The sequence below is a fragment of the Balaenoptera musculus genome, chromosome 12 (assembly GCF_009873245.2).
Source record: "Balaenoptera musculus isolate JJ_BM4_2016_0621 chromosome 12, mBalMus1.pri.v3, whole genome shotgun sequence".
Taxonomy (NCBI): domain Eukaryota; kingdom Metazoa; phylum Chordata; class Mammalia; order Artiodactyla; family Balaenopteridae; genus Balaenoptera; species Balaenoptera musculus.
In genome coordinates this window covers 72,629,446-72,651,109 of record NC_045796.1, presented here as the reverse complement: position 1 = coordinate 72,651,109, position 21,664 = coordinate 72,629,446, and the positions used below count along the sequence as shown (strand labels likewise).

Below are 21,664 nucleotides of genomic sequence, written 5' to 3'. Positions count from 1 at the left end.
TTTCTACAAACATTTGTTCACTTGGTAAATACTTGAGAGCTTATGTTTCAGACCCAGGGATAAAAAGGGAGCCTGTGCCCTGTAAAGTCACAGTTTAGCTGGGATGACTGTAAACAACTAAGCTTACAATGCCATGAATTCAAAACAATCTGTGACTTTCTTTGGTCTCGCAATTATTGCTGCTAAAACCAATCAAATGCACATACCTATTCACTAATTTTTTAAAGTTTCTAAAATTACAATACACTTCAAGGAATAGCATTTTAATTATACTATCCAATTGCTATTACTTAACTCAAGATTAGAACAGTTAGGAGTATAAAGGTAAACCGTTTCAGCTCAGACTTTTACCTGTGGCATAAGCAATCTGGTCTTTGGCTTGGTCTCTCTCTTTCTTCACTTTTTCCAAGTCTACTTCAAGAGCCTGTTTGTCCTGCTTCAGTCTTTTGATGTCTTCCAATAAACTGTTTTTTTCTTTCTTGATATTCATAAAAATACAAAAGCAAATTACTTCCAACCACAATAAATTGTGGTAGAGTCTCTTTCACCCACGTCATCATAAACACTGCTAATTATTTTTCTAAATTTTAGCTTGATCTTATCTCCATTCCCCTCCAAACGATCAAGAGCTCCCCAGAGCCTACTAGAATCAGTTCTAATCACCTAACTCAGCACAGCTTCCAAGCCCTTCCACTCCGCCGTTCTCACTTCTCCTGGCTTACTGCAATACCCTCCTAGCCAGTCTGCCTCTTCCACTCTCAGCACCTACAGACTTTTCTCCTCACAGTAGCCAGAGGAACTGTCTTCAAGAGTCAGTTAATGTCAGTCTTCTGTCTGAAGCTCTCTGGTGGCTCCCACCCTTCTTGGGGGAAGCCCAGAGTCCTTACCATGACCTTCAGTGTCACAGAACCCAGTCGTGCCCGCTCCTCTGACGTATCGCCTGCAAATTTCCCCCTCACGCTCCACGCCAGCTGCAGCGCCCTCGTGGCTGTTCTTTGAACCCGCCCAGCACGTTCCAACCCCACAGTGTTTTTGCACTTACTGTCTCCTCTGCCCTCACATAGCCAAGTGGTTTATTCCTTCACTTTATCAGGATTTCTGTTCAAACGAGGCCCCAGGAAGGCCTTCCCTGATCACTCTAAAACAGCAACCCTCATCCTGGCCCCCAGGTGTGCTGCTTTTTCTTCTTCTCACACACTCATCACCGCCTGACATAGACATTTACTTGAAAGCAGAACTTTACTTTGCTCATCCCTATATCACAAATGCAAAAAACTGCTTGGCACATTTAAAAAAAGTTAAATTCTCAATGTGCTCACAGGCCGCACTCTCTCAACTGCCCTCATTCCTCGCCTTGCCAAAGTCATGCTTATCCTTCAAAGCATAGTTCAAATGAGGCTATTCCTGATAATCCCTGCCCCAGCATTACCACAAACTTGCAGTGTACCTCTAGCATAGCATTTACTACTTTGTTTCATACGACACTTATTTGCGTACAAGCCTTTTCTCTTTATTAGGCTGAAAGCTCTTTGGGGACCAAGACTGATTTTACTACTTGTTTACTTTATGGCACCAAGCACATGGCAGGTACTCAATAACTGTATACTGAACTGAACTCATAACTGCTGAATAAACTCCTGGGGCACAGTTGGTATATTTTATTTTCAAAATAAAAATTCTTAGAAACTTTCTATCACACTACCTTAGAATCTAAAATCCAGTCTTATGAAGAAAATAAATCCATTCATAAGGGCTTGAATAATCGTGGTTCTAGCTGTATCATTTCATTGTTTCATCTTCTGTGTGATCTTCTGCAGATGTCTTTTCAGGAGAGCATTGAGTGTCTACAAGAACCTACTGTGTGGACACTCAGAGGCCTCTGCCTGTCTCTCCGACTTTTTCTTCCATCACTCTTGTCCTTACCCACTTCCGCCTCAGGTGCCTCTGCTTCTGGAAGGTACCAAGCCCAATCCTGACTCAGGGCCTGTGCTTCCCCTTGGCTGGAAGGCTCGGTCTTTGCACGGTGAGCTGCTGCTTCGCCTCCACTCTTGATGCAGACACCACTTTCTCAGAGGGCACCTCCTTGCCCACACGGCTGACGGCTGCCTTACCCCTGCCCTGCCTACCGTTAGTCTCTATTCTTATTTTCCTCAAAGAACTTACCTCTATTTGTAACTATTTCATGTTTACTTATTATCTGTCTTCCCTGGTAGAATATAGGTTCCTAGTGAGCAAGGCCCATGTCTGTCTTGTTTACCTACTGTTTTTCCAACTCCAGGATGTCTGCCTGACTGACTGGCCGAACTGCAGTCAGCCTCAACCTCCTCTCCACCCTGGGAATCTAGAAGGACAGGGCTCAGGACCTTCGCTTTTAGTATGTGTCCATCCATAGTTTACAAAAAAACAATTCACATTTTGAGACTACACTAATTGGTATTAATTTTTAAGGTACAAATTAGACTATACATAAGTAGGTTTGAAATGAGTATTATATTACAGATTTATCTCAGTATGAATTTTTTGATCTAAAACTATTTAAACTCAGAAAACCAAAGTGAATGAAAATTAACGCATGACATTCCATCTTTCAATATTTGCACAAATAAATACAACTCTAAATAATTTTTAACACTTTTTTTGATTTTTTTTTTTGATTTTTTTTTTTGGCTGCATTGGGTCTTCGTTGCTGCACACAGGCTTTCTCTAGTTGCGGTGAGAAGAAGCTCCTCTTCGTTGTGGTGCGCGGGCTTCTCACTGTGGTGGCTTCTCTTGTTGCGGAGCATGGGCTCTAGGTGCGCGGGCTTCAGTAGTTTTGGTGCACGGGCTTAGTTGCTCTGCGGCATGTGGGATTTTCCCGGACCAGGGATCAAACCCGTGTCCCCTGCAGTGGCAGGTGAATTTTTAACTGCTGAGACACCAGGGAAGTACCTTTCTGATTTCTTTTAAGGTGTTCCCTGCCTTTGGTACTTTCACCATGATGGGTTTAGATGCAGATTTTAAATTATGTATCCTGAGCAAGACTCACTGTATTTCCTGAATTTGAGAATTCATCTCTTTTATAATTTCTAGACATTTCTTAGCCTTTACTTTAAAAAAAAATTTAATTACATACTAGAGTATCTCACATTTCTGATATTTTTCATTTCTCTATTTTTTTGTGTTTCACTCTAAGCTCCTTAGATCTATCTTCCAGTTTACCAATTTCTTCTTAGTTATGTATGATCTATTTAATTTTTCTACTTATTCTGTTTATTTTTCTCTGAATTTGCCTAGTCTGTTTTGTTCTTTCCTCACACTGAATTTCTCACTTATTTTGTATATTAAATCATTTAAAGTCTATTTATTTCATAGTCTACTCATTAATTTGATTGGAGTTCTAATCCTGCTGTTTATTAAATCATCCCATGCCTGCTCACGGTGGGTTGTTTCCCTGGGTTTTGTAATTCTGCATTCTGAGCATACCATCAGCATGCTTCATTTTATCTGAAGGAATACCATGTGAGCTGGGTTAAGGATGGATACCCCTAAGAGTGTTTTGCATGTGTTTCTTATAGACACACTAAAGATGATCACTGACTCAGGACCCCCTTTTATGCTATTTTTTTTTCCAGTTTGATTATGACCAACCCTTGAAAGTAGTGTCAATTCAAATACTAAAACACAAATGAAGGCAGTAGGGATGACATTTATACTGAACAACTAGTAAGACACTGAGCAGAGATTTTTTTTCCCCCTGTCTATATAGAAATCAAGTTAAGACAGATAAGCTTTCTTGATATTTCAGCCCCTTCTGAAGGTGGGTGGGTTTTTTCATAGACCACTGTTTTACTGAAGGATGTGGCCCTTTGAAGTCCTGGGGTCCTATCTCTACTTTGTTGTTAAAGCTCAAGGCTCGTGGTTACTGAACTGGCAGCCTAGGAGAAATGCTTACTGCTAGGTTTGTATCCCTGTTCATTTCTGACCCCTAGAGATTCCCCTTACTTTCTTGAGAGCTGGGTTATGCATTTACAAGATGTTTCTTACATTTTAGCCAGCATTTTCCAGTGATTTCAGTGGCAGTTTTAGCTTCCCGTTTGTCAGAAAAAAATGTGTTCAAAGTAGCACTTTTAAAAGGTCACTAATAACAGCCTTCAAATGAAGCTAATGCCGTGCTTGAAACCTTACCATGTTTTCCCAAGCCTTCATAAACTTCAGCAATGTTAATTGCTCTCCTAACTTGCTAGTTTTTGAGGCCCACTGATAAGTGCGGGTGTCCAATCACTTATTCCTTCTTTCTACTTATCTGTCTACCTATCTAATCATTCTATACATACATGCATCTTAAGAAAGTTCTCTAATGGATTCATATTTGAAGCTGTATTTTATATACAAGTCTGTTAAGCATCAATTATTGAACTAAGGCATGTTTAAAGTGCTATATAACCTAACTTTATATAATAAATTTCTAATTAAAAAGTGATATGTAATTGGAATTTTTCTAATTTATGTAATCATTCAAATAGATTGGAAGGACTTTAGTTTAGTGCTATGGTTCTTAATGGGAGGGAGTAGGGAGAGTTGACTGCCCTCCCACAGGAGATGTCTGGAAACGTGGCAGTGGTTCTGAGTGTTGCAGCGACTGGTGGGTGCTATGAGCATAGTTCCTGGTGACAGGAGTGATAAAAATCATGCAATGCATAGAACTGTTCTGCTTAAGACAGAATTAATCTGCCCTAAATCCCCAAACTTCTCCTATTGATAAATACTGCTTTAGAAAATTCTAGGCCATATTCTTTATAACAATTCAATACAAATAAAGAAAAAAGTTATACAGTAGCTATTGCATTTCACCTCTCTGTTAGGCACATCAGACACACATATTTGCAGATATAGTCTCCGCCCCCTAGAAGTGCACAGTCCGCTTGGGTAGACAGAGGAAAAGCCAACTAACTTTTTAAGGTGAATGATTATCTTCAAATTATTTTCCTATTTTAGCCGTACATTTCCAATGAGGAATTTGAAGTTAGGTATACATGCCCTAAATAAGGTTATGCCTCCAACATGGCTCCACGTGATAAATGCCTGATGAGAGGTTGGATTATAAAGAGGATGCCATCTAAAACCAGCATCACATTGTCTCCTCTATAGTAAGGTCACACGTGTCCCAGTGCTAACCTTAGATATTTCCTAACTTTTAACTGGTATGAAATTTATAAGCAGATTTTATTTATTCATAAATTACAAAAGCAGATTTTTTTTTTTTTTACACATGTTGAGATTTTTATAACAATCTTTCCTATCGCTAATGGTTAAAATCCTTATGCAACTTACCTGTGCCACCCTTAGTTCTGCTAACAGATCTGTAAAATTCTGGTTTCTGGTGGGCTCTGAATCTTCAACTACTTGAGACAGGAAACGACTTTTATGCACCTGTTCTCTGATTTATTTTGAAAATAAAAAATACATATATTTTTAAAAGGTACTCCTTTCAATACAAAATATTCAATTCTTAAAAATTAAAAACACTTTGCACGTTGAAACTATGTGAGGCATTGAAGAGAAAGTTTATTTAAACTAAAGATTACAATACTGAAATACTAAAAGAGAAGTATACTTCATGTGAAATTTTTATGTATAATCTAAAAGAACCGAAACCCTAAGAGTACTGGTTTGTTTGTAATATAAAAATATTTCCTGCCAATTCTCAGGAAAAAAAAATCAATCTCCCGGAAAGACTTGCTGCATTTCCCCTGTGGTGTTCTGTACTCCTTGTCACATCATTCTAGACTCCTTTCTGAGAAACACAAATTGCCAATCATACCCACGGAAACTAACAAACAAAAGCAAACACAGTCTACTACTGGTACCTTAGAATCAATTTTTCTGTTTTTTTCCAGAGATATTATACAAGTTTAGGAGTACACATATGATCATCTAACCCTACTTTCTAAAGAAACCATTTATTCCATTGTGAAAATTCATTTAGAGCTTCAGGTTTGGATCCTGGAATAGATCTTCTCTTTTAAAAGCCAGGCAACATTATCAGAAATGAAATTTTAAAATACTTTATTGAAGCATCTGGGAAGAAAGCAGATGTAAATGCCTTCATGCCTCAGAACTGTGCAGATTATCAGCCTTGGCTTGGGGTCACACTTACCAGGAGAAAGGGGCATTTTTCCCCTCCTAATTTACACAAAAGTGCCCTCACTTGCCAACCTGTGTACTTTCCAGCTTTGTCTGCTACAAGATATGCTTTTTTCTATTTTGCACGAAAGATGAGTGTGAGCTAACAGCAGCCCTGCCTCATATGCCCTAAGTTACCTTACCAAAAAAATGGAAGAAGTATGTAAATAAACAAAACATACATGACATTCATAGCCAAAGAAATTTCTTCTGATAGCGGTCCTATTTGAGGTTTTAGGTGTTTAGGTGAAATGATGCATAGCTGGCAGTCATTTCCCAAAAGAAGACAGTACCCTAGCTTGCCCACATTTGTTGGTTCAGCTCTTTCACTTAGTGTGTTAAAGACAGATGTATTAACAATCCCAAAGACCTTACAGTCTGAAGTATGACTGATTCTTAAGTGGGTGCTGGTGCTCCGTCAGCCTGCCACGGTGAGCGCTGGTTGTAATAACTCGCAGGTTCTCCTTCTCTGGAGAAATGCCCTTGCCAAATAGCAACCCCTGCCCCCCTGGCCCAGAGGATACCCCCACTCGCTTCCTGGGGCCCACCTCAGCCAGTGACTGGCTGCCTTCGGGGGTACAAAAGGCTGCCCCCCACTTGCCTCAAGTAGGGGCCAACTCTGCAATGCAATCTGTTCTCCTGAGCCTCCTGGCGAGAGCAGAATGAAGCCAGCCTCCAGCTGAGACCACATTCTTACTTACCTTCCCCCCTGCTACCCGCCCCCATCTCGCTTCTCTTGCTCCCCTTCTCCTGGGAGTTATCCTCCGGGAAATCACCTCCACGAGGATCCCCATCTCAGGCTCTACTTGTATGGAACCTGACCTAAGATAGTAAATAATACTGTATTTTCCTTTTACTATTATTACTAACAGCATTATTACTAAGATGTATTACCCAAGTATCTCAGGCTTAAAAGGAATATTCAATTTCCTGAAATTGATGTCAAACTCAAATACGAATATACTGAAAATACTGAAGTATGTACTAGTCATCTAACACCGAGAGAAATTCCACTGAATATTAAATATGCAAAAGTTACAAAACTGTAAATCAGTGTACAATTTTTAAAAATTTCTAAGTATACTAAATGTTTTATTAATATAACAATAAAATCCTTAGAAATAGGCCATGTATATTTGATTTTAAGAATTTTAAAAGGACTTACTTTAAGGCAGCTAACTCGCTGAATAAACTCTGGTTTTCCTTGAACATTCGCTCCTCATTTTTCTTGTTTTGTTCTTGGAGATCTTTCACTTGATTATACAATTTTTCGTTTTCCTTTTTATAAACGGAAAATTATGTTTTAGTTAAAAATCAGTAGTACTTACATAAGTATATCTGCTTCTAAAAGATACATTCTTTAAACATTTTTAAAAGCTTTTAAATTTCTTCAGTTTTTGAGTAAGTAAAATCTTTTTCAAACTCTTTGATTTGTCTAAGAAAATCTGTTATTTGAAAACAATTCTTTCTAAAATGCTCAAAATGCTTACTTGAAAAAAAAGTTGCAAAAAAATTCCCAAAACCAAAGAGCCTGTCGGTATAATGTACTGCATTTCACAGGAGTAAATGGGGGAGAGACTGCAGGAATAACCACATCCTGACTTCATGCACCAGGGATGGAAAGGCCAGTGGGACTGTTTGCACCTTCTTTTTTTCTGTTTTTGCCCCGTCTTTCTGCCGTGAGGTAATTGGATGTACCCACGGTGGGTACCCATGTTTGTTTCTGGAACTTTCTGTGAGCAGGGAGTTAGAGACTGGGTGTTTGTGGAAGATCAGGACGGAGCAGAGCAGAGACTAGACCCAGTACAGCACCTGACTTGAGGTGAAGGGGGACTCAAATAGTGAGATCAGGGGGAGAAAGTACCCATCTGTGCTTAGATGCTCTGGCTTATTAACCTCTTTAAAATCAAGAATCTGATGAAAACCACTGACCTTTGAGGATCTAATGAAAACTATGAACTGTCTCACCATGTCTGGCCTAGTGCCTGGCACACAGTCTGTGCTTGATTATCTGCAGAATTAATGAAACTCAGAAAAATACATACATACACAGACACATAAATTTTGTATTATCTTTGTGAGAGTGGGTGGTTGGCATACTCATAGGTCTGTGAAATCCCCCTTAAAACCCATGTTCTATACAGCAAGCTCAGAATGGCAGGAAAGGGTTCTGGACAGTTCTCACTAACTCTATGGTGGGGTGTCCTGCAAAATCAGTACAACTTCATTTACAGCAAAAGCTGTAATCTCTGATGTGGTGATGCTTTCTCTGGATGTCCCTGGAATGAAAATGCTTGTTATCGGTAAGTTGGATGCTTAGGCTATTGTTGTCATAAAAGAAAAAGGTAATGAGACAGAAGAAGAAGGGGAGGGAAGTTAAGAAAAAGGAGTGATGGGAAAGAAACTAAGTCAAGTCTCATTCTGGGGATCACCAAACCTGCCCTGGCTGACTGTCAGGTCAACACCACCAACACTCCATCATCCCAGAGAACAAATGTATGGCTTCTATAGGACACACTCATTTTCTCCCATTTAATTCAATTGTTTTTCACTCTCAGGGCATTGGCAATTGATTTCAGATTTATATTTCTCATATATTTATATATATTTATATTTATATAAACTTATATATATATAAATATATAAATATATTTATATATTTTGATATAATATCAAAACTAGCCAATATTATCTACTGAAAACATTATAGAAAATTAAAGAAAAAGAGGACAGTTTCTAAGGAAATACGGCTATTACAATTAGTAACAGGCAACGTGCAGTAACTGGTTACTGTGTGGAAGGCAAGAATTGGTTGATCTGCACTGTCTTATTTTAATTTCACAACCACCTTATGAGACAGGTACTATTATCCTCATTCCCACTTCACAGATGAGAAAACTGGCTGAGAGGTGAAATAATCTGCCTAAGGCTGCAGAGCAGGTAGTGAAGCAAAGTCTAAAACCAGATTTTTTGAATCCAGAACCCATGCCCTTAACCACTTTAATTCTGCCTATGAGTAATGTACAGACTAGTCAAATTATTACTTCCTCGCATTGCCAGAATTCCCATTACCTGTTAAATGGACACAGAAATATTTTTAAACGCCTTATTTTTATTTTTATTTAAATTTTTATTTATTTATTTATTTATTTATGGCTGTGTTGGGTCTTCATTTCTGTGCGAGGGCTTTCTCTAGCTGCGGCAAGCGGGGGCCACTGTTCATCGCGGTGTGCGGGCCTCTCATTATCGTGGCCTCTCTTGTTGCAGAGCACAGGCTCCAGACGTGCAGGCTCAGTAATTGTGGCTCACGGGTCTAGTTGCTCCGCGGCATGTGGGATCTTCCCAGACCAGGGCTCGAACCCGTGTCCCCTGCATTGGCAGGCAGATTCTCAACCACTGCGCCACCAGGGAAGCCCCAAAATGCCTTATTTTTATAATCAAAGAATCTCAAGACAAACTCACTATGTGCTGAAAAGCCATACCTGTTGATATCCTTGAAGAAGCGTCTCTTGTTCTTCTATTTCTTTTTGGATTTGCTTCAATTTTTCTTCAGTGACAGGATCAGCTGTTTCTCCAAAATGCAACCACCTTTGTTTTTTGTTTGATTCTTCAAAGTCACTTAACTTTGAGAACATGCAGGTATTGTTTTATTTGGAGAAGGAAACGATACAGTGAGCAAGAATAACAGAAAATTCGAGGTACATAAACCTAAGACTGCCTTATAACCACAGTGGAATTATCGTAACACTAACTACAGTTAAACCACTTCAGTGTGCTTTGTGCTGATAGTTCTGATGATGGAAGTAACTCAGAAATGCCACACAGTGTCGCTTTCTGAATCTAGACCTTCCATAGCTTTCTTTCTGAAACTCTGTCTTCCATGAAGGTCACAGTGAACCAAGGGATTTGTTTTCAAAAAGGACTGCTTACAAGAAAACTATCAAAATGAGCCAATTTCAATTTCAATTTCCCCCCCCAGGGGTTCCATGTAGGCTCTTCTGTAAGGAGGCACTCTCAGGAACCATGCTCATGTTTTTTTTGTTTTGTTTTGCTTTTTGTTTTGTTTTGTTTTGTTTTTATGCTCATGTTTTATACAGCAAATATATCAAGTGAAGCAGCCCCAGGGACAAGGAAATTACAATGCATTTAGCGGGGAGTACCAGTTCTTTTTTAATTAAATAAAAGGAGAAAAAGGACAATGTGTCTAGTACCTTGGCTTGTAGAATATAATTGTCTTGATTCAGTCTGAAGAGTTCCTTTTCCTGTTGTCTCTTTAGTTCCTCCATCTTATTTTCCAGCTCTCTCTCCTTTTCTGAGAATGTGACTTTAATTTGCTCAATTAGGGCTTGGGCACCCCTCCATTTTTCCTCTGCTTCCTGAACTCTTTTAAGCATAATCAATTCTGTCTCCTTGTTCCCACCATGGTATCCTGAAGAATCCTTTAAAGGAAAAGCATTACTTCACTATGTAGAGTTATAATATTAGATTTGAACACAGGTGGTTAGGGGAAAAAAACCCCACAAAGAATAAAAATGACACGGTTAACAACGTTCTACTGTATAAGATCAATAAATTCTTGTGTGACAAGAATATCAGTCAACATAAAAGAAATTACATATATTTCATTATTTATAATTTAGTTTCAATATATAATTATAGAACATAAAAACATTATGAATATTATTTTGAAATTCAATACCTACATTCTGAACCTGAGCACAGGAATCAGCTTCTGTGGTACCTTCAGACTTCTTAGGAGTCGCCAGGCAACTTTCAGTTTGGGGTGCCGGTTTACCCAAAGCTGCAGGCCTGATGAGTCTTGTTCCAGAGAAGATTTCTAAAGATTGTAAACAATGGATAAAAGCACCACAAATACAAACTAAGTTGAGTGTGTATTCAGCAATTATGTAACAGTAAGTACTAATACAATGAGAACACGAAGACAAACGAGGATCACAAAGCAGGCTGATGCCTGCCACGCAGCTGTTTCACTGCACTCCCAACTCCTGCCCATAATCAACATTCTGCTCAATTTGACACAGAAGGCTAAGGACACAAGATTCACGTCAAATGGCAACTGGAGCTAAATAAACGTGAGGAGAATGTAGACTGGGATAATTTCAGGTTTTATTATTTTTCAATAATTATTCTGTCAAATGTTCACAGCAGTAACAAAAATATCTAAACCATGAATCAAAGAGCAGCTGATAACTTTATGAAGCATTTTACTTCAGATTAAGTGTGCTTTCAGAGCACATTTTTTATAAGTAATGTATATCAAGATATAGTATCACTGGAATAATATAGATTACATGGAAACTTTATAACAAGTAGTTTAAATATGATTAAAAAATGAAATGATAATACTGCTATAATACCCTGTTTATTAAATTAGAAAAAATGTGATTAATGTATATATATTCTGGTCAGATTTTCAGCTTTTAAAAGGTACCTCATAAATCCTCAAACAGTGGAAACAATTCTAAGGCCAGTAAGTTATTCAGTTAATAATAAAAATAAACATTTAAGGGAAATACCTAGAAGAGATCTTGAGGCCCATGTTCAATTATTACAGATTCTGAACGTCACACTGAGTAAATATTTATTTGATTGCCTTAGATGTAAATGAAGCATTCGAAATCTGTCTTTTTAATATAATTTCTTCAAGATGCTAACTTTTCAAATGCAGAGTTTACTTTTTCATTAAAGTGAAATACATGGTCATTAAAAGATTTGGAAAATACAGCAAAGTCAAAAGAAGAAACACGTCCCCAATAGTACTTCAGCCCGAGATTTCCTTCTAATCTCTTCCGGGCACGCAGGATTTTCCTTATAGAGTAGTAATCATATTTAATTGGATTGTTTGATGTGGAAGGTTTTTCTAGAGAAGTTTCCTAATGGATTGTTTGATGTGGAAGGTTTTTCTAGAGAAGTTTCTTAAAGTGTTCATAAAGGAACTGTCTGAATCACTGTGAAAGCAGGCATTACTCCTTCCAAGTCACTGGAGGTGCATCAACATGGCCAACGAATGGCGTGTGACTCTGCTAGCACTGTGATTCTCCCTAGGACGTGGTGGCCAAGAGTGGCAGGTGGTTCTTGCTCAAGCTGCAGTCAGCCAGTGCTTTTATACCACAATTCTCCCTTCCTAGGTTCTTAATTTTGGTTTCTCTAAGTAATTATTTTCAATAATAGTACATGGACAGTATCTTTTCCCTTTATACCTGAAAGAAAATTTGCTTGGATATAAAATTCAAACGTGAAAAAACACTGCAGAATTTGGAACCCATGAACCCTTCTTGAAAAAACAATGGATTAAGAAAATTCAGTCAAATAAGAAACCAACCAAAATAATTCCAGAATGGAGTAGCGATGGATAAGGGACTGGTGAAAAGCATTCTGGCCCTTTCATAGCCAGAACCAAGACCCTCATTCAAAAGTTGAGGAGAATTACAGTCGCTGGAGAGAATAAAATAAATATATCCTGAACAAGTAAAAATAAATCCAACAAAAATGGGTAGCAGGCATGTGACTGGGGGTTTTACTACCTCATATTTCATAGAAGGGAAAACTGATAATGTATAAAATGTAGGTAAAAACAACAACATGGTTTTGGCAACCTTTCAGAGGTTTTCACAGTCTATTTTCTTAAAGGGATCTTTTGAGATGTAATATTTCTTAGGATGAAGTTTCTTTCTCGTCTGACAGATTTAAGTAAAACTAAATCTAATACTTTATTTAAAAAGAACTTATGAAGCGTGACCTGTTCTTATAAAATGCTTTGTCTGTTTGTCCTGCCTGTCTCCTTCCTTCCAGCTCCCATCCCCGCTTCCTTCGATCTGGACAAGGACATACATACAAGCATGGAAAGAGGCTCACCCAGTGTGACCTCAGTTGTTTCTGGATAATTATTGCTTTCTTTTTACTTCTCTGTGTTTTTTTAATTTAAATAATGAGCAACTATTCCTTTTGTGACAGTAAACGTATTAGTCTAAAGATAAAAATATAAGAGGCAATAGCCCAAGAAAATTAATTTAGAATAAAAAGGAAAACCACCACATGCAGACACCACTAGCTGCCAATCTCCTTTTCCTCCCTATTAACAGAAACCTAATTTTGCCCTGGGCAGCAGTGTGCCAGTTAAAAACACCCATCCCCCTGGACTCCATGCAACTGGGGAGAGGGGTGGGAAGGAAACACAGGATCAAAGTTCTGGCCAATAAGATGAAAGCAAAAGTTTCCTACATGGCACTTCCAAGAAAGTGACCGCTTTTCTGATTAAAAAGCTGCTGAGTTAACAGGCAGGGACCTTTTACCTTTCACCTCTCCTCCTGACAGGCCTGGAGTTTGTGTAGCCATCTTGTGACAAGGAAGACAAAAGTCACTGACTAAGGATTTTGCAGCAGGAAAGAAGGGTCCTTGCACAGTTGCACCAGCTATGAACTGACGAGCCCTGGTTTCTTGGTTACGTGAAAAAAAGAAGCCTTCTAACTGCATAAGCCCCAGTCATTGGGCTTCTTCTTCATCATACCCAATGTGGATCCCAAGCACAGTCTCTAGACTTTCTGGACACTCAACTCTGCCTCAGGGTCTGCTTCTTGGAGACCCAGCCTGTGACAAGTAACCACCACCCCAAAGGAATTCCAGTTCTTTGGAAATGAAACTAAAGTCACTCTGGGCAATTTTCCAATAAAAAGACAAGAGATTAAAAAATCATACTTAATGGATAGTCTAATGAGAAAAAGTAGCTCAGTATAAAAATAGACAGTCATAGTTTACCATTGTACTTTAATATGAATTTTACTGATGTGTTTTTTTTATTTTGGTAGTCATAAGCACTATGAAATTGTGAAATAGGGAAAAATATCCATAAAAATATTACTTTCATCTATCAACCTCTATACCAACCCCCTCGTTTCCTTCCCACCCCATGACATTACTTGTCTTCACTCTCAGTAATTTCCATACACGCACAGGAGATCCTTTCAACCCCTGTATATACGTGCCTCTCCGCCCCAGCTGCTCTCTCCCACTGGCGCTCTAGATCTTTTTCTATCACCAGTAACTCATTTACTCTCCATCAATCCTTCCTTCCACCTGGATTCCCACAATCCTTGGGCCCCCCTGGGACTCACTTTGTGGTCCTGCCTGTGTCATGCTGTATCACCCCCCCGATGTCTTTTCTTCCTTCATGAATCAACTTACATTCCACATACGTTGGTCTCTCCCTTCTTGCTCCTCTCTCAGTTCACTGTACTCATTTGGCAAAAGCCACGCCTCTTGATAAACCCAACTATACAACTACCCAACACCTGCAATCATGCAGTAGAATGTGGCTGTGCACACACATATACAAATACACACGCACACACACACACACTCTGTCTGGTCTCAACTTACACTCATGGTCACTAACTGCACGCCGACGCTTCCTGCTGCAGTCTAACCCTCCAGGATTGCCTTTTCACATCTTCCCTCCTCCAACACCCCTGCCCCAACTTCACTGCCACCTGATCACATTGTACTTTACTTCTCAGAGAAAATGGAAGCAACCTCTCACCACTTCTACCCACCCACCAGTCTGTACCCACATCTTCCCCCTTCCTATCTGCTTGCCCACAGGCGAACTGTCCATGGTCCTCTCTGAAGCCAACCCTTCCCATGTGCACTGGATCCCAAGCCAGCTCCTCTACTCAAGGACACTGCTCTAGCAATTCTCCCCTCCATCATGCATTTCTTCCTGTCCACTGCATCTTTCCAAAATGCATAAACAAACTATTATTCATTCATAACTATTATTTCTCCCATTAAAACAAAACAAAGCAAAATAAAAGGCTTCTCCTAACTCCACTTCCATGCCAGCTACTGCCCCATTTTTTTCTTCCTACCTTTTACACCCTTTCCTCCAGGGTGGTCTAGAACTCAAAGTATCCAACTCCACTCCTCCTAATCCCACTCAATTTGCCTTTCACAGCCACATATCCACGGAAACTGCTTGTCCAATACTGATGGCTTCCTTTTTGCTAAACCCAAAGGCCAGCTGTCAGTCCCCATCTTTCTTTATCCCTCAGCAGCAACTGATAGAGCAGATCAATTCTCCTTTATACACTGTCTTCACTTGGCTTTCAGGATCCCACATACTCAGGTTTCCTCCAGCCTTACTCTGTCTTCTTTGCAGGTTACTCCTCTTCCTCCTGACCTCTTAAGGTTAGCATGCCCAGGGTTCAGGCCCTGGTTCTTTCTTCTCTAGATATGCTCTTTTGATAATCTTCATCAGTTTCAGAGAACATTATGCTTAGTGAAGTTAAGTCAGACAGAGAAAGACAAATACTATATATAACTTCTATGTGGAACCTAGAAAATAATACAAATGAATGTATATACAAAACAGAAAGACTCATAGACATAGAAAACAAACTTGTGGTTACCAAGGGGAGAGAGGGGTGGGAGGGGCAAACTAGGAGTGTGGGATTAACAAACTACTACACATAAAATTGATAAGCAACAAGAATTATACCCAATATCCTGTAATCACCTATAATGGAATATAATCTGCAAAAAAAAAATTTCACTATGCTGTACACCTGAAACTAACACAATATTGTAAATCAACTATACTTCAATTAAAAAAACCCAAACAAACATGGCTTCAAAAATATTCATCTTTAACGTCTGAAACCTACAGTCCACACCACCCTCTTAACTCTAGACTTTTCTACCTAACTGCCTCCTTGTTTTCTCTACTTGTGTGTAGAACAAACATCTCAAAACTATCACCTCGACAACTGAACTCCTGGTCTTCTCTCCACCCCCAGATCTACTCCCCCTCAGCCTTCCCCATCCCAGCGAGAGAGTAACTTCATTCTCCCAGTTGCCATCATTCTTGACTCCTCTCTCACAACCCCAAACCGATCTTTTAGACTTTTGGTTCTGTCTTCTAAATATACCCTTACCCAACCGCTTCTCATCACCACCACTGCTGCCACACTGGTTCCAGCCCCATCACTTCTAGCCTGCATTCCTAACATCACCTTCTAACTGGGCTCTGAGCTTCTTCCTGTGTCCCCTACAGTGTGTGTATATGTTTGTACATATATGGTCTATAAGGTATCAGCCAAAGAAATCTGTCTGAAGGATAATTAGATGAATCACTCCCATGCTCAAAACTCTTCAGTGGCTCATGTTTTCACACTAAGAGTGAAAGCCTAAGTCTTTAAAATGACCTAGAAAAGCCTACATGTGCCTCTCCCGTGACTCTCCGATCTCATCTCCTCCTACCCTCTCTGCCCACGCTGCCCACGCCGTACGGGCTTCCATGCTGTTCCCTGAACATGCCAGGCATCCCTCCCTACTTCAGGACTTTTGCACTATTTAGTCATTTCATTTTTCTGGAATATGCTTCCCCCAGCTATCCACACGGCCAATTCCTTTACCTCCTCCAAGTCTTTGTTCAAATGGCTCTCTCTCAATGAGGCCTACTCTATCTTATTGAAAACTGTGACCTCCCCCACTGACGTTCTTGCTCTACCTTTAGTTTTCCTTAGCATATAACATCATTTACTGATTTATTATGCATATTGCTAAAAGTCTATCTCTCCTCATCAGATGAAAGTTCCACAAAATGAGGGAAGGGAGATACCTTTGCCTACTTTGTTTACCAATGTATCTCAAGGACCTCTAATATTGCCTGGACCAAGGTCGGTGCTCAAAAAATATTTGTTATATGAATGGATCTGGATAAAGTAAACTTCAAAAATGTTGGTGGTTAGTTTATCTAAAATACATGTAATAGAGTAGATAATATTAAAAACAAAATTTCATTTTCTTGATCCCGAAAGTACAGAATGAATACTCCTAAAACATTAATGAAAAATTTTCACACTCCTCTTGATGATTCTAAGATTTGGGAAATGTTCCAAGTGTTTTTCCTTAACATTAAGCACTAGATCCAATGGGCAGTTAATTATTAACAATGAGTAGATGACAACATCACAAGCAGATGGCCCACAGAAACGAGAAAATCAGAGAACACAAGAGACTTCTTAGGAAAAGGGGTCAGAGGTCCGTAGGTTAAGAACAGGAGGAAAGGAAGCTTGCATTAAGCCAACAATCATATTCCTGTCTCTCCAGAATAGCCACCCCCCACTGCTGTACTCCAGCACTCTCATACAGATCAGCCCTAGCCTCTCCATCTTACACACACAGATCGCTGCAGCGAATACACACCGATACAGACAGAAGAAGAGAGTCTTTAACGCTGAAAGAATTTTAAATATAGTCAAAGTGGTCCTGGAATTGACAGTAGTAGGGAAAGGCACTTCCCTACTTTAAGCTAGAAGTGAATTTTCCAGTGAGGTTAGTTCTCCTCCGACAACTATCACCAGATAACAATGATGGAATTGGTAACCTATTCGATTTAATCACAAAGAAAAGGACAAAATGCTTCTGGCTCTACTGCTCTCCCTTCCCCACTGGAGTCTTAAGGCAACAGAGATGTTGGTTTGACTTGAGCATTTCTATTTCTTTTACTAGCTGCATGGGCTTCTAAGAGGAAAATTACCCTTTCCTTCTGCCAATATAGTGATAAGCGACTACATTAGGAAATAACTAACAGAGACACTGTGATGTATAAAAGTATGCATTCTTTGATCTATAAAACATCCTTACTCTCCAAGTCTATACTGAACTAATACCCAGATGGTTGACCCTTATTTGTACGTTGCCATTTGCATTCTGAATTCATAGCTCTTCTCTGGCAAACATTTTGGATATTACAAAGCCAACCAGATGAGGAGGGGTTTGACTCTCCTATTTTATATTCACTTCCCATACTTTCTGGGTCGTGTTCAGGAAAACCTAGAACTTACGACGAAAAACCTCCTGAACTCAATGGAATTGAATCTTTCAAAGATGGAATGCAGTACCTTACGAATAATTTTTTTCTATGAATAAGGAAAGTTCATGGAAGGAGGAAGGAAACAGGGAAAGTAGAGAACAAAGAAAATAAAATAATACACTATATGTACAGAATTCTATCATGAAAAGAGTATATGATTACCTTTTTTCCTAGCCTGATTTGAGGTAGGAATGGATCTCAAGCTTTTGCTCTTCATAACGTCCTTTGAAGTTTTCTTTTCAAGATTAGAAAATGTCTTGAAGGGTGAACTGGGTTTGCCATACCCTGAGCTCCTAACTGATGCATATAATCCACTCTGGGGTTTTCTTTTAAATAAAGGAGGTGCACTTCTGGCCTTCTTGTATGGTAGCTGTTTACCAATTCCAGCTCCTTCTTCTCCAGAACTGAGTTGAGATCTAAAAGTCTGCATACAAGTACAAGCTCTTTAGTACTTAAACTTCGACTACAGTTGCAAATAAGATTTAACAGATAGCAAAACCATACTGATTACTAAAGAACATAGTTCATAGAAGGCAAATCATTATATTAAAGTTCTCTAATTCATCAGAATTTTAGTATTTGGAAGCACATCTTCGAAGTCAGGAGTAAGACAAAGCAAAATAATAAAACAAAATAAGCTTGCCAATCCCACTACTGGGCATATACCCAGAGAAAACCGTAATTCAAAAAGACACATGCACCCCAATGTTCATTGCAGCACTATTTACAATAGCCAGGTCATGGAAGCAACCTAAATGCCCATCAACAGACGAATGGATAAAGAAGATGTGGTACATATATACAATGGAATATTACTCAGCCATAAAAAGGAATGAAATTGAGTCATTTGTTGAGACATGGATGGATCTAGAGACTGTTATACAGAGTGAAGTAAGTCAGAAAGAGAAAAACAAATATCGTATATTAACGCATGTATGTGGAACCTAGAAAAATGGTACAGATGAACCGGTTTGCAGGGCAGAAGTTGAGACACAGATATAGAGAACGAATGTAGGGACACCAAGGGGGGAAAACCGTGGTGGGGTGGGGATGGTGGTGTGTTGAATTGGGCGATTGGGATTGACATGTCTACATTGATGTGTATAAAATTGATGACTGATTAAAAAAAAAAAAATAAGCTTGCCAGAAAGCAAGACATGTAATTACTAGAATCAACAAGGAGGAGAGCAGGGAAGAACATGTTTTGAAATGACAAAAGTCTTAGCTTCTTTTTTCTCCAGATTTCTCAAGGTAAAAATTTATTAGTACCCTGCCTTATTCTACTGATACAAGGAGATAGTTTATGGTAAACACATAACTCAGAACTGTAAAATAAAAATGGAATACTGTGGTCACGGAGCCTATATAATCAGAATAAATCAAGAACAGAGAAAAAAGGAACAATGAAATACAAGTTTCTTAAGAGCTGCTAATAGCATTTATAGGAAATGCCAATTTACCTACTTTTGCAGAACACAGACTACTAGAAAGACTGAAAAGCACTAGAATGATGAATACACTTTATTTTCTTATGTTACTCAAAACTCTGGACTACGTTTACTAAAAAAATGAAAAATATAAAGAATGGCTTCGAAAAGAAAGCTAATGCTACGGTGCTATTTTTAAATTTGGGGACTACAGGGTGTTGTTATAGACTGCTCACAGATATCCAGGGTCTATGTGGAGGTTAGTATGTAACCAATCCCACTAGCTTAAGAAGTACATACTTATCAGTAGTATTTATATAACTTCATTTATCAATACGGCAAATCAATTTGAATTATAAAATCTTACCTTATTTATTTTGTCATCCTGAGGTAATAATGAAGGACCAACAGATATTTTTTTCTTCAAAATATCAAGGTACATCTTATCTATTTGTTCTTCCACAGTATTTACTCTTGGATGGTTAGTTTCTGTACCTTCATTTGTTGCCTTTTCTAAAACTACATTCTCTTCATTTCTGTCCAAAAATTGGTTCACAGTTCGTGGTTCTTGAGACATAACATTTGGGTTCATATTAAGGGGTAAAGGTCTAACAAATTCAGATCCTTTATTCTCAGCCAGTTTCTTATAGCTATAAAACAAAACAGGACACAGAGAATGAACCCTATGTAACTCCTCAAATATCAGTTTTATTAATATACACATACACATGATACATATAAAATACATCTACATGATTAATATATGAGAGTATTAAATATATCTAATATTTGTAACTATTCAAATTAGGTCATTAATGTTAAATATATTATTTATAATTCTGGTTAACAGAGTATACTCAAATAGCATCACATAATTGTTTTAAATTTCAGGTGATAATTATAATGCAGTATAATATACAGGAATTCATGGTTGACTCTGAGACCTACTTCAAAGGAAAGCCAAACCAAACAAGACTGAGATTGCTTTTGTCTAAGAAAAATTAAAAAATGAATTTCTAAGTGTAATATATCTTTTTGTAATATATCTTTTATCTATAGTATCTCATAAAGTCAACATGCATTTGAAGCAGGAAAAACATTTTACACATTTCTAGAAGAAACCAAATAAGTAACCATAATTTATGTCAATGAGGCATAAAATATAAATATTAAAATGCATAATTTCATCACAGTATAGGAAAATTTTTAAGTAAAACAAGAAAAATCACTAGGATTTTGAAATAAAATCATCTCTGTGGTTTAAAACACTTAAATACAATGTCACATTTCAGACCATTAGATTTTCAAAATATGGAAACTGTCCCTTAAGGAAATGTTATAAATGTGGTTAAATATCAGCATATTACGGGAGCTCCCAAAATATGGATATTGTCATTTTCAAATTACTAAATCATGGTCAATTAGGTCATTTAATTTTGTAATTTATAAAATAAGATTAAAGGAAAGTTTAAGAGGCTACCATTTTCATATAAGATAGATTGGCTTCTTGATAATTGTTAGAAATAATAGAAGTAGCTGGAATCATCAGAAAATATAATAGTTCTTTCCTTCTTAATGGTAGCAGAACCTGGCTAGCTGCTCATCAAAACTGTTCCCTGTTCTTGCTGTGAACCAACTAAACTACATTTCCTCAACGCCTTCAATCTAGATGGGGCCATTCACTAGTTCTGGCCTTTAGAATGTGAGTGCTATGGTGACAAGAACCTAAAATATGAGTCAGTGGCTTAGTGGTTGGGTTTTGGGTGGCAAGGAAACTGACAGTAGAGGCTGCAGAGGTGACAACCCATGTTTTATAGTGACAAAACATTTGCTAAACTGTCACCTATAACAGTTTATAAGGCAGACCACATGGCTACTGAGTCTGGGGTACTAAGGAAATGGTAGGAGAGAACAGGCAGTTTTTAGGTGCTAGCTACTACTGGCTACTTTTGACAAGATATTATGAGAAAAAGATGAGCTCAAGATAGAATGGGCTGTTTTTTTAAGAAGAAATCAAAGGAAACAGAGTCTAGAAACTCAGGGCCTCTTATGTTCACTCTCTGTGTCTGAACTCAAATAATAAGATTCAGCACTGAAAAATGCTATGAAAAAAGCAAGACATCAGGGGACTTCTTGGTTGAAAAGAGTGACTCAGTCCCTTGGCAAATATCACATTATAAGT

General features: G+C 38.4%; 1 protein-coding gene across 1 annotated transcript in view; it reads right to left on the bottom strand.

The window, feature by feature from the left end:
- The window catches only part of CEP162 (centrosomal protein 162), a 92,423-nt gene that overhangs the window by 32,238 nt on the left and 38,521 nt on the right, over nucleotides 1–21,664 (bottom strand). The window contains 8 exon segments of the mRNA XM_036872160.1: nucleotides 352–478; nucleotides 5,311–5,416; nucleotides 7,328–7,440; nucleotides 9,645–9,785; nucleotides 10,374–10,601; nucleotides 10,866–10,999; nucleotides 18,218–18,479; nucleotides 19,850–20,132. Of these exon segments, the coding sequence (XP_036728055.1) occupies nucleotides 352–478; nucleotides 5,311–5,416; nucleotides 7,328–7,440; nucleotides 9,645–9,785; nucleotides 10,374–10,601; nucleotides 10,866–10,999; nucleotides 18,218–18,479; nucleotides 19,850–20,132 (1,394 nt within the window).